Here is a 14,887-nt window from a genome sequence, read left to right on the forward strand (position 1 = left end):
AAACAGAATTCCCATCAAACAGTTACACAAGTGCAAAAACCAGCACTTCATGTGACCAGCACTAACAGCTGCAAAGCAGCTACTGACCCTTTTACCCTTAAAATGCTGATTACGTCAAGTCCACTGAAATACAACTGTATAAAATGAATAAGCTTAATTACACCACAAAAACAAGGCAGCACTGTTTAGTTTGCTTTTAATTTAATTTATTTAAATAGGATAAGGCTACTTAAAAGACAAGTCTTTACATAAAAAAACGTACATTACGTTAAAGTTTGCTGTACTCAAGTACAAAAACTGCACAAGTGTTTAGTAAAAGGGAAAGAGCACACCATTTCAAAACACACATTCTTACCATTTTACAGCATTCGAGAAGTGCCTTTTACATCATAACAGTGAATGGAGAACTTCTGTAAAGTAAAGAACTAAGCTACAGTTTTTGGTTTCAATATAAACCAGTGTTAAAAATGTAAACAAGCTTTCTGATCACTACCAAACTTCTTTTACTGGGTTAACTAAGTGGATTCAGAAGTTGATTCTTCTTGTTTTACCAAGTCTGGGACATTGTTATTATTCTTATTTACCATCTGTACCTAAAACTGATCTAAACTGCCTTCACCCTGAATCAATGAGTTTTAATAAAAATGTTTCCATCAACTCAATTGGATTTTTGCCCTGTGAGGCACTACCAATAACCCAGATAAAACACCAAATTGCACAGAAAACCAAAATCCTTTTTGCCCTGTGAGGCACTACCAATAACCCAGATAAAACACCAAATTTCACAGAAAACCAAAATCCATCTTAAATTATCAAAAGAAGGGAAAACAGGTTTGTGGGGTTTTTTTCTAGAGTGCAATTACAAGTGTTAATGCTCTCAAGGTACTTCTGTCTTCCTATCCACATCCTTCTTCAACTGTCTGTAGGCTGAGAAAGCACAGGTCTGCATTCCATTGGTTTTCTCCATATTTTATAAATAAGCATGATTGTAACCAGGAAAACAAGCAAATTTCCTACACTGGCACATTTTTACACTTATGTATGTAAAAAATATGCCTGTGTACTTAATAGAACATGGCACTAATCCATTCACTACTTCCTCTCGAAGTTCCGTTATCAGTCTAGTCACGTATTTCCATCTGTGCATTCCTTGTTTCATATATCAAGAGAAACTTCAATTTGAAGTAATGCTGTTAAAATAGTTCATCTCTTATTACCAACCTAACTTGCACTGCAAATTCTACACTCCTGTGCAACAAAAAGGAAAAAAAATTTTTGTAGACTATCCTATCAGCAGAATGGTCAGTTTTCTCACCTAAATTAATTACCTTTTTAAAGCCAAGAAGGCTCTAGGGATCACTCTAAATTTCAATAGCTATTTAAACTATTTAATCAGATGTGGAATAAAACTGAATCTTAGCGAAACAATGTGTGAATCACAGTGACATGGAGGAGATGAACTATAATAATCTTGAAAACTAAGAGCAGAGGGTTTAGTATAGTGTAATATCACCACCTTTTAAAGAAGTAATTAACTACTCGGTGTACAAGAGTGGATACTTTTAAGGTGACTGGTGATAGTGACTCCAGCTTTACAACAGGGAGCTGTTAAACTTGTTAAAACTTCACAGCAATCTGAATCTCTGTAAGTCTGTAAATTTTAAAATAATTTTATTTAAACTGTTTAAATATGGTCTATCTATTTGAAAATATGGAAGTAATATTTAGGTTTCGAGCACCATTAGCTACTTCATGGCCATGTAACATGCTGGATTTTCTTCTTTGCTTCTGAAGGCTTTAGGTCATTCTGGAATATAAGAAAATATACAATTATTCTTAGAGATATTGTGCAAACAGGAGTCAGTCATTAATCTGGCATATTTCAATGTGGTACTATCACAGTATTCAGCTACAGGCTACTCCAACAGCTTTCTATTGCCATCTTGTGGAGAAAGCTAAATATCACAGAACTTCTCTGGTGAAGATAAAAATAGAGCCAATGAATTTAACTACCTGCAAATCATACATGTGTTTTGGTTTTCAGCAACCTACAAATAAATATTCTTAAATATTCAAAAATTGCTTTCAGTTATGCCACTTAGAAACAGGTACATATTGGAGCTTCAAAACATACTTCTGAAGTTATTTCAGGTTGTCTTCTTAAAATACTTGTTGAAATGGAATTGTATAAGAAAAATTCCCCAAATATACAACTAGAAAACCAATTTACTTTTGTCAAATAGTAAAAAACATGAAAAAAAGAAACAGAAAATTTGGTCTTCCTTTGTAATGACCTGGATAAAAAGAAGATAAATAACTGCCAAAGCCTCAGATGAACTAATCTTTCAAGTCCCCCTGCCCAAAGAAACCTGTAAAAATCAAGAAAGCCCAAAGCAAAGCAATAGCACATGAAGTGGTAAAATAATTCCCTTTCATCATCTAAAATAATAATAATAAAAATTCTGAGAAATTAGAGCTTTAATAGCTCATATAAGCAGAGTAAAGGCAGGTATATGAGTTTTCAAGAACATACTGCAACACACTGGTTCAGGGAGTACAATCTAGAGATCGCTCTTCTCTTTAAAAGACTTTCAGTGTCAGTTTATTTACAGGAATCCTGTGGACTGCAACCACTGAAAGGTTTAAGGGAATTAGACCCAAAGACAATATGGATAGTTCTGTGCTATTCATTAAATTTTTCTTGAACATCAAGGAACAGTCACTTGCTTGGAGACATAATTGCCTTTACTGTCATTACACTAAAAATAGATCAGGCTTTACAGACATCTGCCAAGTACACTGATTCTTCCTGACAGCTTCACTTTCTATTCAATAGCACATTCTTTTAATTTCAGATGGTAGAGTAACATCCATAGAACACACATGCCTAACTTCACACCTCTGACCAGCATCAACCAAGGCATGACTGAACTGACAGGTATTAACTGGAACAACCTAAACTGTGGCTAACATAGAAAGTCAAATGTCAGAGGTCATAGCTTCTGAGTGTCAGTCATACAGGGATGCTTAAAAATGTCATCACTGTGTCTACAGGACATTTAAACCAAATACAAAGAAGCTGTGAGATGTATACCAAACAAGTTTCAAAAGCTCTGTAGATTCAGATCTGACCAATACTTGGAACAGTTCTAAATACTGAAAGAAGTTATTAAGTTCCTACTGGTAGTAGGAAACACACCTCTCAAGCATAAATTCCATTCAGAGCCTCAGCCATGGATCTTTTAAAAGCTGCTAAAGCTGTCTTTCACAACAGCCATATGTTTTGGTACTCATGTTTAACAGAAGTCTGATGGAACATACCAATCCATGCAGCAGAATATTACCTACATTCTTTCATTAAAGGACTTTTAAAAAATATGTTAATACTTTTATATATTATTATTAATATGAATGTTTTATTGCATCTCATGAGGCAATATTGAGAAAACAAAGTTCAGTGTCGTGTCTTAGAAAAATTCTAATCAATGTAACTGCACACTGTATATCTAAAGCTCCCCCTGCAGTTCAACTGAGAACAGATATTTCTATCTCTTCCGTTAAAACCCAGATTTATTCCAGATATTCCCGTATTCCAGTGGAAATGTGAAAACTTCTTTATTTGTATCATGAAGGAATGCAACACAAGTGTTAAGACCTCTGTCTGTATTGTGGCATGTTTTTAAGAGATAGCCCATTGCTCCCTGCTGATTGACAAGCCCTGTAATCACACCATTCCCAAAACTAACGACTGTTCTTTGTCCCCATCTGGCAGCTACACTCAGCACCATTACCTACACAGAAGCTTCCTACTGACAAGTAAAAACTTCCTTCATTCTAGTATTTCCCAAACTAGCTAAACTTTACTAGTACTCACTGTTTCTAAATACTCTACCATTACTCCAAAAGAAAATCAACCTGAAAACTCTTGCAAGGCTCTAACTTTGTCTCCTTTAAATCTCAATTAAGAAAAAAAAAAAAAAAAAGCTGCAAAACAAGATACTGCACAAACATACCGGCAAATCTGATTCCTCTTTTGGAACAGACCTCTTTAACTTCACAACAGTAGTTCCTGCTATTGGAGACAAAGGGCAAACCTTCAGACCAGTCAACACACTGCTGTCAGTCTTTGTAATATTGTTCTGCTGAGCCTCATTATTCCTTATTCCCAGCTTAGCGTCCTCTGACAAACTGGATGCTGAAAGGTATGTGGAGGCATTTGAAGGAACTGACAATCTCCTAACTGTGTTGGTGGTGCTTCCAGCTGGAGGAGGCTTCAGGCGATCAGCAGCTCCGTTCTCCGTCTTTTTCACCTTTATGCTTGTACTTGTCGAATTGCCATCAAATACAATCAATGGCCGTTTCCTTAAACCTTCCACTGTTGTAACACTGAAAATACAAATCATAAAATTCACAGAAACATAGGATCATAAAATTCACAGAAATGTAGGTTAGATTATCAAAAAATAGCATATCCATGACATGCTCATGATATGCTCATATGCTCCAAACTTAAATAAAAATAAATATACTTATATACACTTACATATACTAGTAGTGACAATTAATTTTATCCTCCCTGAAGAAGACATATATCCCAAAATATTAATATGAAACTCTCAGATGCTCCAAACTTAAATAAAAATAAATATACTTATATACACTTACATATACTTAAATAAAAATAAAAAGCAATAGAAGTCACTTCCAAAATATAAAGGCGCAGGGGGTTGTGTGAGGACCAGTGCTCCTCAGCAAGACGAGTTGTGTGAGGAACTGTCTAAGCAGACAATTATAGCTGTACACCAAAGGCACTATGCTTTTACCACTGCAGTTACTCTAGAGTAACTACAGAGATAATAAGTGTGAAGTATTTCAAAAGATGAGTATATAAGAAAGGGTGTGCTGCCTTACCTGCAGGGAACAGCATCTCATATTCTAACACTTCTAAATTTCCCTGTTTCCACTCTTATTCATAATCATAATGTTAAGGTAAGTCCAAAAGACAGTTAGCTAAGGAATAAAAACACGAATCAAAAAACCCATACCTTTTTAAAATAAGTATTCTTTGTACAGGAACCCTAAGTGAATTTAATGACATTTTTTAATAGTTTGTGCCTTTAAGCCTATGTGTAGTCAGAGCAGGCCATTTTAGTAACCACTGATTCATTAAAAGGAAAATTATCAAGCTAATATCAAAACAGTATTATCAGAAAACATCTTGACTGAGAAAAACAACGAAGTAAAACCATAACTCACACTATATGGATTCTGAGTTTTAAAAATGCAATAGTCAAGAATGACAAAGAGAAAGTGTTTGGAAAGTGCTGATTTAACAAATAAAAAACCCAAACCACCATTAAGAGAATATAATATTCCTGCTTAAAAACTTCAGTTTTCAGTTTTGATAAAAAGTTCTTTTGCACCTATTTCAGCACACTAACACTACCCAAACACTAACCTCACGCTTCCATCCTCAAGTCCACAGATGGAAACAAACTGAGGTACTCTAACCTCTTATGCACATGGAAAATAAACCGGACAAAAGACAGCTCAGTGTTTTAGCCACTGCTAGAATTTTAAAAAGCACCTAAAAACTGAAAAAACATCTAAAAAACCCCAAATCACTTGACGGAATTTGTTTAGCCCTTCACAGTTAGAAACCTCAGCAAAGCTAGAAGAGACTCAAGACATCAACAAGCTGTAATACTGAAAAACTACAGGAATTTCCATCCACCTTTCCTTAGGATTTACTGCTGAACATATCAGAATACCACTCATGCATATCACATGTCAAAGTCTTGGGCAGGTGGAAAGTTGGGTGAAGAGATTCAGTCAAACAAACTTTTGAAGAAGATTTTGCTTTCTGAGCAAATACAAAGAGAAAGATTTTTAAAACAAGACAGAATATTTATTTCAGAAAGCAAATGTTATTTTTGAAACAGACACACAAAATTTCTGCAGCATGCACCCCTCGCTCTAGATAGAGTAGGTCACCCCTGTACAGAAGAAAGCATAGTTAAATATGCTTTTAGCACTTTCCTTAAACACTGCAAACATGATTATTAATTAGTAATTATGCAGTGAAACAAAAAATATTTCCTTTCTCCTCCTTTATCAACACACACTGGGGGATGGAGGAACAATACCAACTCTCTGAACCAATACAGACTGGGGGTGAAGGGATTCAGAGTAGCCCTGCTGAGAAGGACTTGGGAATACTGGTGGATGAGAGGCTAGACACGAGTCAGCAACGTGTGCTTGCAGCCCAGAAAGACAAACATGTCCAAAGTAGCGTGGCCAGCAGGTCAAGGGAAGTGATTCTGCACCCCTTACTCTGCTCACCTGGGGTGCTGTATCCAGATCTGGAGCCTCTGCAGGAAGGACATGGAGCAGCTCCAGAGGAGGGTCATAAAATGATATAAGGAAAGGCTTAAGAGAGTGGAGGCTGCTCATCCTGCAGAAGAGAAGGCTCCAGGAAGACCTTACTGCAGCCTTTCAGTACTTAAAGGGGAAGTACAAGGAAGACAGATCTGTGAAAAGAAGCCCTATATGCCAGATAGCATTAACAACAATTAAATGGCAAAAGAAAAAAAAAATTACCCTCCCCTTTTCTCTATTTTTGCAGCAGTAGAATCTAACACTTCTGACACAGGCAAGCCAACACGGTGTTCTCTGTAAACTGTAACAATATCTAAAAGCTGTACAAGCTTCACTAATCAGGCAAAGATTAAACTAAATGCATTGTCCTAAATTGTCCAAGTGTGGCCCAATAAAGCTAAATTACCTTTTCTTCTCACTTTTGAAGTCATTTTGCTGTCTCTTCTTTTCCATCATTCTCCCCCATCTACTTTTTGGCAAGTCACGCTGAGGCAGGGGAATGGCATGTTGAATATAGAGATCAGTGAGCCCATCTTTGTCCATCTTCACATCATTTTCACCTAATATATTTTTCTGTGGGGAAGAGGAAAAGAGCTGTTATTTTTATGCAATCCAACATTCAACCATCTGAGTGGCAGAATTTCTTATTTCAAAATCCGCTGTGAAGTATTGTATTGGGCCAGGGTTCCAGAAGTAAAGGGGTGACCGGGATGATCAGTTTGGAGAGGCCATGAACTGTTCAGTGCCAACAGCCTGGTCTCCTACCTTCCTACTGTCAACTTCCTTCACTTTCTGTGTGGATTACACTCAGCCTGTCCCTCCAGTGAAGCAATGAGAAACACAGGATGTTTTGGTCAGTGCACAGTGGTTTCTTTTTCCACCACCTGCAAGTGCATTTCTTCTCATGTCTCCTCACCTGCCTCTTCCAGTGTGTCCTCTGGAGTCTCCTGCCCCCAGTGTCTGCTGCTCTTTGAGTGCATTTGAGCACAGGTGCCATGAGCAACTCTGCTTCAAATTCTGGGGTGTGATGGGCTGCTTTCTTCAACAGTGTGAGAGACATGGACCCAGCTGTGACCAGCACTGAGCAGTTATTCACCTTTGCTCACACAGGTCAACCTTGCAGCCCCTCTCCACTGAAATTACTGCAAGTTTTCCCAAGGAAAAAGGTAGCCAAAAAAGGGAAAAATTATGATAGACATACTGTTGATGGCTGATGTTTTCATGCACTCTTAAACACGCTTCCCTGAATCCAACTACAATACCAGAGCTCTTTTTCACATTTCTAGAAAACAGACAACTAGAATGCAATGCAAGTCAAACTTATAGATGTAGAACAGTGCTATCTTCCCCAGTTCCCAAAGAATAATGGAGATAAGTTTTATCCCGACATGAGGAAGAACTTCCTTAAAGATGGAACAAGCTCCCCAGGGACGTCGTGGACTCTCCCTCTCTGGAGACATTCAAACCCCACCTGGATGTGTTTCTGTGTCACCTGCTCTAGGTGACTCTCCTTTGCCGGGGGTTGGACAAGATGATCTCCAGAGGTCCCTTCCAACCCTAACTATTCAGTGATTCTAGGAACCACCAGTTAGAACACCAGTTTTCTTTCTAATCGTGTACTGGGTCGTGAACATTTCTTGGTACCTCATGCCAAATTTATGGGGTGAGAAAAAAACTCCACTAACATCCTACAAATCGAGGTCACTGAGAGCAGGTCAAGCCTCTGCCACTACTGGTTCTGGCAACACTTCGTGACTTCTGATGCTGGTCTGAAACCTATCCACACAGGCTGCATGGACAAAAGCATATGAAAATTCTTTAAGCTTATACAAAGCCCTGAAACTTTCATTACTATTGTTTCATTTTCAGCCAAGGCAGTAACTGGTATTCCAAACAACATCAACTAAAGCTTTTCATGGTCCTAAACTGTTCAGAAGTCCCTTTCAAACTCAATTATTTTCCAACTATCAAATATCAGTACTTATGCATTAAAGCATTAGCTTGACTGATTACAGAGGCTACATTTCTTTAACTCACAGAACTATTAGGGTTGGAAGGGATCTCCGGAGATGATCTAGTCCGACCGACCTGCCAAGGCAGGGTCACCTGGCTATGGACGTGGCAACTTTAACAGTGTAAAGCTCATCCTTCCACAGCCAGTTTTACTGTATGCAGACACTGTCTCCATTTGGGCAAATTGCTTTTTAGCAGCCTCGGTGTTCAAGCACAGCCCCTTTGCAAACACGGAGACATCTCCCGCGCCAGAGCCTCCTCTCTGCAAGTTCGTGGTGTCCAGAGCACCGACTTGGTGCCTGCTCTTCCCTGAGCACCGTGACTCTCTTCGCCCCGCCTCAGGGGCCGCCGCTCCGCCCGGCCCGGCTCCCCGGACGCACCTGCTCCAGGGTGAGCCGCAGGAATTCCTCCGAGAGCAGCTCCGGGTGCAGCAGCAACAGCTCCAGCTCCGACTCCGAGCCCCCAGATCCCCGCTCCTCCTCTCCACTGCCACCACTTGCCCGGGCTTTTCCATGCGCCGCCATCTTCTTCCCCCGGCGGCCCCTTCCCGGACTCCCACAATCCCGCGCGCGGAGGGAAACGCGTTTCCAGAGCAGCCGCGCGCCGCGGTGGCGTCACGGGCTGGAGCGGGGCCCGAACGGGGCGAGGGGACTGGGACAGAGGGGCCGGAACGGGCCAAAGGGGCCGGGGCAGCGGGGCTGGAACGGGGCAGCGGGGCCGGGGGTGTGCCCTGCCATGGTGGCACCGCTCCGTGGGGCAGCCGAGTCAGGGGAAACACACAGAATCCCGCAGAATCACGGAATATTCTGATTTGGAAGAGGCCCACAAGGATCATCGAAGCCCAGCTCCTGGCCCTACACAGGACAGCCCCAAGTATTACACCCCATGTCTTAGAGTGTTTTCCAAATGCTTGAACTGTGTCAGGGTTGGTGCTGTGAGCACTTCCCTGGGGAGCCTGTTCAGTGCCTGACCACCCTCTGGTGAAGAACTTTTTTCTGATATCCAACTTAAGCCTCCCCTGGTACAGCTTCAGGCCATTCCCTTGGGTCCTGTCGCTGGTCACCAGAGAGAAGAGATCAGTGCCTGTCCCTCATGAGGAACCTGTAGAACCTTGATAAGGTCTTTTCTCAGTCTCCTCCTCTCCAGGCTGAACAGACCAAGTGACCTCAGCCACTCCTCACATGGCTTCCCCTCAAGGCCCTTCACCCCATCCAAGTGGCCCCACTTTGGATGCTTTCCAATAGTTTTATGTCTTTTTTCTACTGTGGCACCCAAAACTGCCCCCAGCACTGGAGGGAGGCTGCCCCAGCTCAGAGCAGAGCAGGACAATCCCCTCTCTTGCCCAGCTGGCCATGCTGTGCCTGATGTCCCCAGGACAGGGCTGGCCCTCCTGGCTGCCAGGGCACTGCTGGCACATGCTCAACTTGCCATTGACCCCTGGGTCCCTTTCCATGGCACTGCTCTCCAGCCTCCTGTCCCCCAGTCTCTCCATACATCCAGGGTTCTCCCATCCCAGGTGCAGAATTGAGCACCCACCCTTGTTAAATGTCATATAGCTGGTGATTGCACAGCTATAATTTGTCTGGGTTTCTCTGCAAGGCCTCTCTGCCCTTGAGGGAGTTTGGTGTTGCTGATAAGGTGAGGTCACCCCCCAGCTGATAGCATGGAACCCGGAGAACATCTGTTTTATTGTCATTCTGTCATCACACAAAAGTATGAGTGCTTTGTGCTTCTGCATGCCGGAACTTGCTATGGAATGAAACACGATCTCCATCCTGCCCATAATTGCGACACCCACTGGTTAACGCTGCTTGATAGGCAACAACAAAAGTTGCCTTGTAATTCCGAAGTACAATAGCTTTGGATTCTGTCACCTGCTTACATGTTTTAAAGCAGAATAGATAATAACAAATGGTTACATGTGTAAATAACCATGTAGTTTTTACAACATAAAATTACAAGGTAATTTGAAGTACTTGATGCATTTTACAGAATTGCAAGGCACAGGCAACAATGTAACACAATAAAAGTACATCCACGTGGAAGGAGTTGAAGATACATTACTATGTATGTCGCTTTAGAACCTACAACTATACAGCACTTCAAAAAGCATAAATTCAAATTTTCAATATTTAAAAATCATTTAAGTGTACAAGTAGTAACATTATATCATATGGCTTCCTCAAAAGTGTCTTCTGGCAGTATATACAATTTGTTCTCTTGTGCTTTTTCTCTTCAGGGAAGCTGCGTCCAAGGGGAAGCACAGGCTGCATGCCAGGGCTGCCCAAAGCCCAGCTTTATAGTTCAGCAGGCACACAGCTAAAGACTAGTTCTATTTTCATTTTCTCATTCATTTCTCACTTCAGCCAATTATGACACAAAATCAGCTGAACTCAAGTAATCTTGTAAATGAATATAGCTTTTAGGGTGGATGTTCAGCCTGGATTTTGGTGCTTATTTCAGTGAATGAAATTACTTTCTTGTAAAGTACATGGATCATCTCTCTCTTCCTAAAGTACCTTGTAAGTTCTGCCTCACAGAAACATATCCTTGCTAACTGAATTAGTTGTGCTGATCAAGATTTCATCCCTGTGATTATCCTGTGTTAGTATTTACTTTGTTGGCATTTGTACCTAAAATTATAGTTCCTCTCTGATTAACCAAAGCATATCCTCTCACAATAAAATTCTGAAAGAGATTAAATGAAAACAGTCTGATAAAAATATAATGTTTATTTTCAAATTGCTGTAAAAAATATAATTTTAATGAGCTATATTGTTTTCATAGATTTGTTGAATGATCCTATTGCATTTCATAGTAGAGTTATTTTTTATATTTTTTTGTTAATGCAATAGGGTAATTTTAAATAAATGATACTAGGTACCATTTTCTCTTTTTAAGATTTTTACAATTAGGAAAAAAAAATGCTTTACATCACTTCTGATACCTTGCTCTTTACTTTGTTCATTAGCTGTATGTGTTGTCCCAAAATAGTTTCTTTCACCCAGTGAGCAAGAGGCCAATCCACACAGAGAATTGAGATATTTGATTATTTACAATTCTGTGCAGAAAGATGTGTTGGGCAGCCAACACATGCCACATGATTCCACAAAGCCAGCATGATGACCATCAAATCTTACCATTTACGTACTTTAGCAAACAAAGGCATTAATGTTCATTGGCTATAAATTACATAGTTCTTTCATTAATTAGTCTTCTATTGGTCAATGATTTCCTCACTTCTCGTGCTGATTAGCCTGCACAGTCTCCCTCTTCTCTTGAGCCAGTGGGTTTCTTGGGCCGTAAGTCAGTGACCAGAGCTCCCCCCTGCCTGAATTACTTTTTACCCAGTTGGAGCTGATTCCAGTGGAGTTGATGAGCAGACTTTGTCAGTTTCTTCCTTATCTTGGGAATTCTGCCAAATGTATTTGTGGCCCACAAAGTCTGCATTCTTTGTGTCCACTATCAGGAGCACACCCTTCTAACCAAGCTGTGTTAACCTCCTCCTAGGTCACTGAGGCATGTCAAGCCCTAAACTTTAACAAGGCAATTCTACCGATAAGTAATTTATCTTTTTAACATTTAATAGTTGGGAAATTTATAATATATTTATATTTATATAAATAATAGTAGTAGTATAAGTCTCTTATAATATATGAGACTTAGACAATATAAAAATACTATAAACAACATTATTGTAAGTCTCAGAGATGAGACTTATACTATTAATATTATTAAGTTAAATTTGAGTGAGGGCACTTTCTGAGAACCTGAGAAAAGCATCTCCCACATCATCATGTGTATATATATATATATATATATATATATATATATGTATGTATGTATGTATATATATCCCAAGGCTTTGGACTCTCTTATGTATCTATTTTAAATATATATATACAAATAAATATATACATATAAACATAAATATTAGAATATATTGAGGTAGAGATAGATATATGTATAAAATAGATGTATCGGTCTCTTCTCTCGGCCTCGAAGTAGTAGAGCTCCGCGAGGCGCACTGGGGCGCATTCCCGGCCGGCGCATCCCGGCTTTCCCGCACGTGACCGGACGCGGCCTCCCGCCGCTGCCCGTGCCCGGTGACGCGGGCCGGGGCGGGGCCGGCGCCGCACCGGAAGCGGCGCGTCCCCCCCGCCCGCCGCCGGCGGATCCCAGCGCGCCCCGAGGCGGCCGGCTCCGCTGTGCGCCGGCAGGTGCTGGGGGAGGGCGGCGGGAGAGGCTCCGTGTCCGGGCGGGCGCACCGGGGCCGGCCGGCGGCGGGCCTGGCTGCGCGGTGTGTGTGAGGGGACGGGCAGCGCATCCCTGCCCTGCCGGGGCTCCGCGGCTCCGGAGAGTGGCAGCCACAGGTTAATTAGAGCCCGCGCAGGTGAGGGAGCGGTGCGGAGCTGAGGGAGGCAGGGTGTTGCTCTCCAGGGCAGGGAGAGCACAATGTAATGCAAGGTTATTGCTTAACAGGAGCGGGGGAGAGCTGCTTCCCACTTCTTGCAGGAAATGAGTGCGTGCGGGGTTATTATTGCGCTCAAAAATCAGTGTCTACTACACTGATAATTTTCTTTGACTGTTGCTTTATTTTCCTTTGACAGAAAAACATCCCCATTATCTTGTTTTCCGGGCTTCTTACATCTAAATATAGTATAAAAAATGCTATCTGTAACTATGGAGTGGCCTCTTGCACTTCAAAGGAACGGCATGTTATGCAGAACCTGTTCCTTTACAGTGCTCGCTGGCCCCTAAGGTTTCATAAATGAGAACAAAAGAAATGCTAAAAAAGAAGTTATGTCCAGGTCATGCATGTTGGAATTGTTTGTTCCTAAAAGCTTTTTCTCACGTCTTTTTTTATTCTAGAATGAATGTTTTCATTTTATGTAGTACTATGGATTTTTTGTTCTTTCTGTTCAGGAGTCATGGATCTGTTAGGATTTCTTTCATACTTTTAATTTTCATCAACTTTGATTTAGGAAATTTGTTTGGACTTTTTAACACATCTTGGTCAGGAGTAAAATTCTGCATTTCTGTCAGTTACATTTTTACTTTGGGCTGGAACTTTAACTGAGTCCTTGGCAGCTTCAGGTATGAAAGCTGCCTGACCTCTGCAGATGGTAGTTTATCACTTCAGGCTACAAACAAGCTCTTAAGAACTGTTGGGGTTGTTTTGGCAGTCAACCTTTGGACGGTCCTCTCTAAGTTAAAATGCTGTGTTTCTTTTGATCCCGTTGGAGGGTAAGGTGGCTGTGTTGCCAGACTTGCATTATCATTTTACCCTCAGCTGTTTCTCTAGTGCTTCCTGGGTTTGTTTGGTTGGTTTTTTTGTTGAAGGTCGTAACACTAATTTACATTCCAGGTGAGGATGGAACTTGAAAATGTCACGGAAGCCCAAACTAAAATCTTTTTAACTTCTGATAAAAACCCGAAAAAATGAACTCTAAAGTATTTGGCACTAACACTTACTACTGTAACTTGGTAATATGGTTTTCTTCTAGCCATAATCTTAGTTTTATATGATTTTATTTCATTATTATCTGCAAGTTGTGTATCTTATCTTTTCTAACTCAATTATAGAAATTTTTGACCACAGTTTTTAGCATTCTCTTGTAAAAGCAAAGGGTTTTGTTAGATGTAGTAATTGGAAACTAAATTTGTTTTGACTGTGTTTAGTTTCAATTTTGTTTACAGGACCAGTTTGTTGATGTTGGTTTCTCTGTTGGTCCACAGAGATTTAATTTGGTGTTTTATACCACCACAGTACATGTGGAGTAGAAGTAATTGTGTGTGTTTGAGATGTTTAGTGTTGTGCCTGCGTTGGGTAAGGACCATTACAGACCAGTCATGACAAATTAAAAAGTGATTAAGTAAGATCAGCAGTTTCTCATTTGCTCTTCTTTGGAGTGTTGAGCACAGTTGTCTGCTGGTTTCTTATAAAATAACACAAGTCTGGAGTATAATAAAATTGCATGGATTGTTTTTAAAATAGTATTATCTGCTTCATAAATTGCATCTGTCCCTTGACAGTGCTTGATTGGAGAGGGGTAGGTATAGTTTGTAGAATAAATATTAGAAGTTCTGGTTAGCACTTAAAGACAGGCCTTTAGAATTATTGTGGTAGTGGAGAACAGAAACACTCTGAATTTCTGTGATACTATGTCTTGAGCTTAATGAATACTTTATGAGTCATGCACACTGCCTATGTTAAAAAAACCCAACAAGCTACAGACTCAAACCAACAACTTCTGTTATGAGTTTGATGATGCCTTGCGTAAGTTATTATTGAACTGGCATGGAAAGTATGTATTTCTGATTGCTGGAAACTAAGGAATGTAAAATATGTGTTAAAATGGAATATACCTGTGGTATTTTGTGAAAGGGCAGTGTATTAATAGGCCTGCAGTGGAGTGTAAAGCAATATGACATGTTAACTAGTAGCACTAAATGCCTTGCAGCCTCTCAGGAAATCTAAGACCTGAAGCTTGTC

The 14,887-nt window shown here is 40.5% G+C and overlaps 2 protein-coding genes across 3 annotated transcripts in view; one reads left to right on the forward strand and one right to left on the reverse strand.

Annotated features, from left to right (window-relative positions):
• Nucleotides 1–320: 320 nt before the first annotated feature.
• CUNH2orf49 (chromosome unknown C2orf49 homolog) lies at nucleotides 321–8,935 on the reverse strand. Its single transcript, XM_041468561.1, has 4 exons — nucleotides 8,772–8,935; nucleotides 6,785–6,951; nucleotides 4,014–4,386; nucleotides 321–1,807 (listed from the first exon to the last, which is right to left on the reverse strand). The coding sequence occupies exons 1-4, from the start codon at nucleotides 8,913–8,915 to the stop codon at nucleotides 1,751–1,753; spliced, it is 741 nt and encodes a 246-aa protein (XP_041324495.1). The 5' UTR covers nucleotides 8,916–8,935; the 3' UTR covers nucleotides 321–1,750.
• A 3,654-nt stretch (nucleotides 8,936–12,589) lies between these two features.
• The window catches only part of TGFBRAP1 (transforming growth factor beta receptor associated protein 1), a 36,505-nt gene continuing 34,207 nt past the window's right edge, over nucleotides 12,590–14,887 (forward strand). The window contains exon 1 of one of the 2 annotated variants that reach the window (XM_041468452.1): nucleotides 12,590–12,611. The gene's annotated coding sequence lies outside the window, so the exon portion shown is untranslated. The other variant, XM_041468451.1, reaches the window with a different exon arrangement.

The sequence above is a fragment of the Pyrgilauda ruficollis genome, unplaced genomic scaffold (genome assembly GCF_017590135.1).
Source record: "Pyrgilauda ruficollis isolate IOZ18807 unplaced genomic scaffold, ASM1759013v1 scaffold22, whole genome shotgun sequence".
Lineage (NCBI taxonomy): Eukaryota > Metazoa > Chordata > Aves > Passeriformes > Passeridae > Pyrgilauda > Pyrgilauda ruficollis.

Coding starts and splice junctions, on each gene's coding strand:
- CUNH2orf49 (XM_041468561.1), bottom strand. CDS start 8,915: ATGGCGGCGCATGGAAAAGCCCGGGCAAGTGGTGGCAGTGGAGAGGAG. Junction 6,952..8,771: donor TGCGGCTCACCCTGGAGCAG/GTGCGTCCGGGG, acceptor TCTTCCCCACAG/AAAAATATATTAGGTGAAAA. Junction 1,808..4,013: donor AAGAGGAATCAGATTTGCCG/GTATGTTTGTGC, acceptor CTTATATTCCAG/AATGACCTAAAGCCTTCAGA.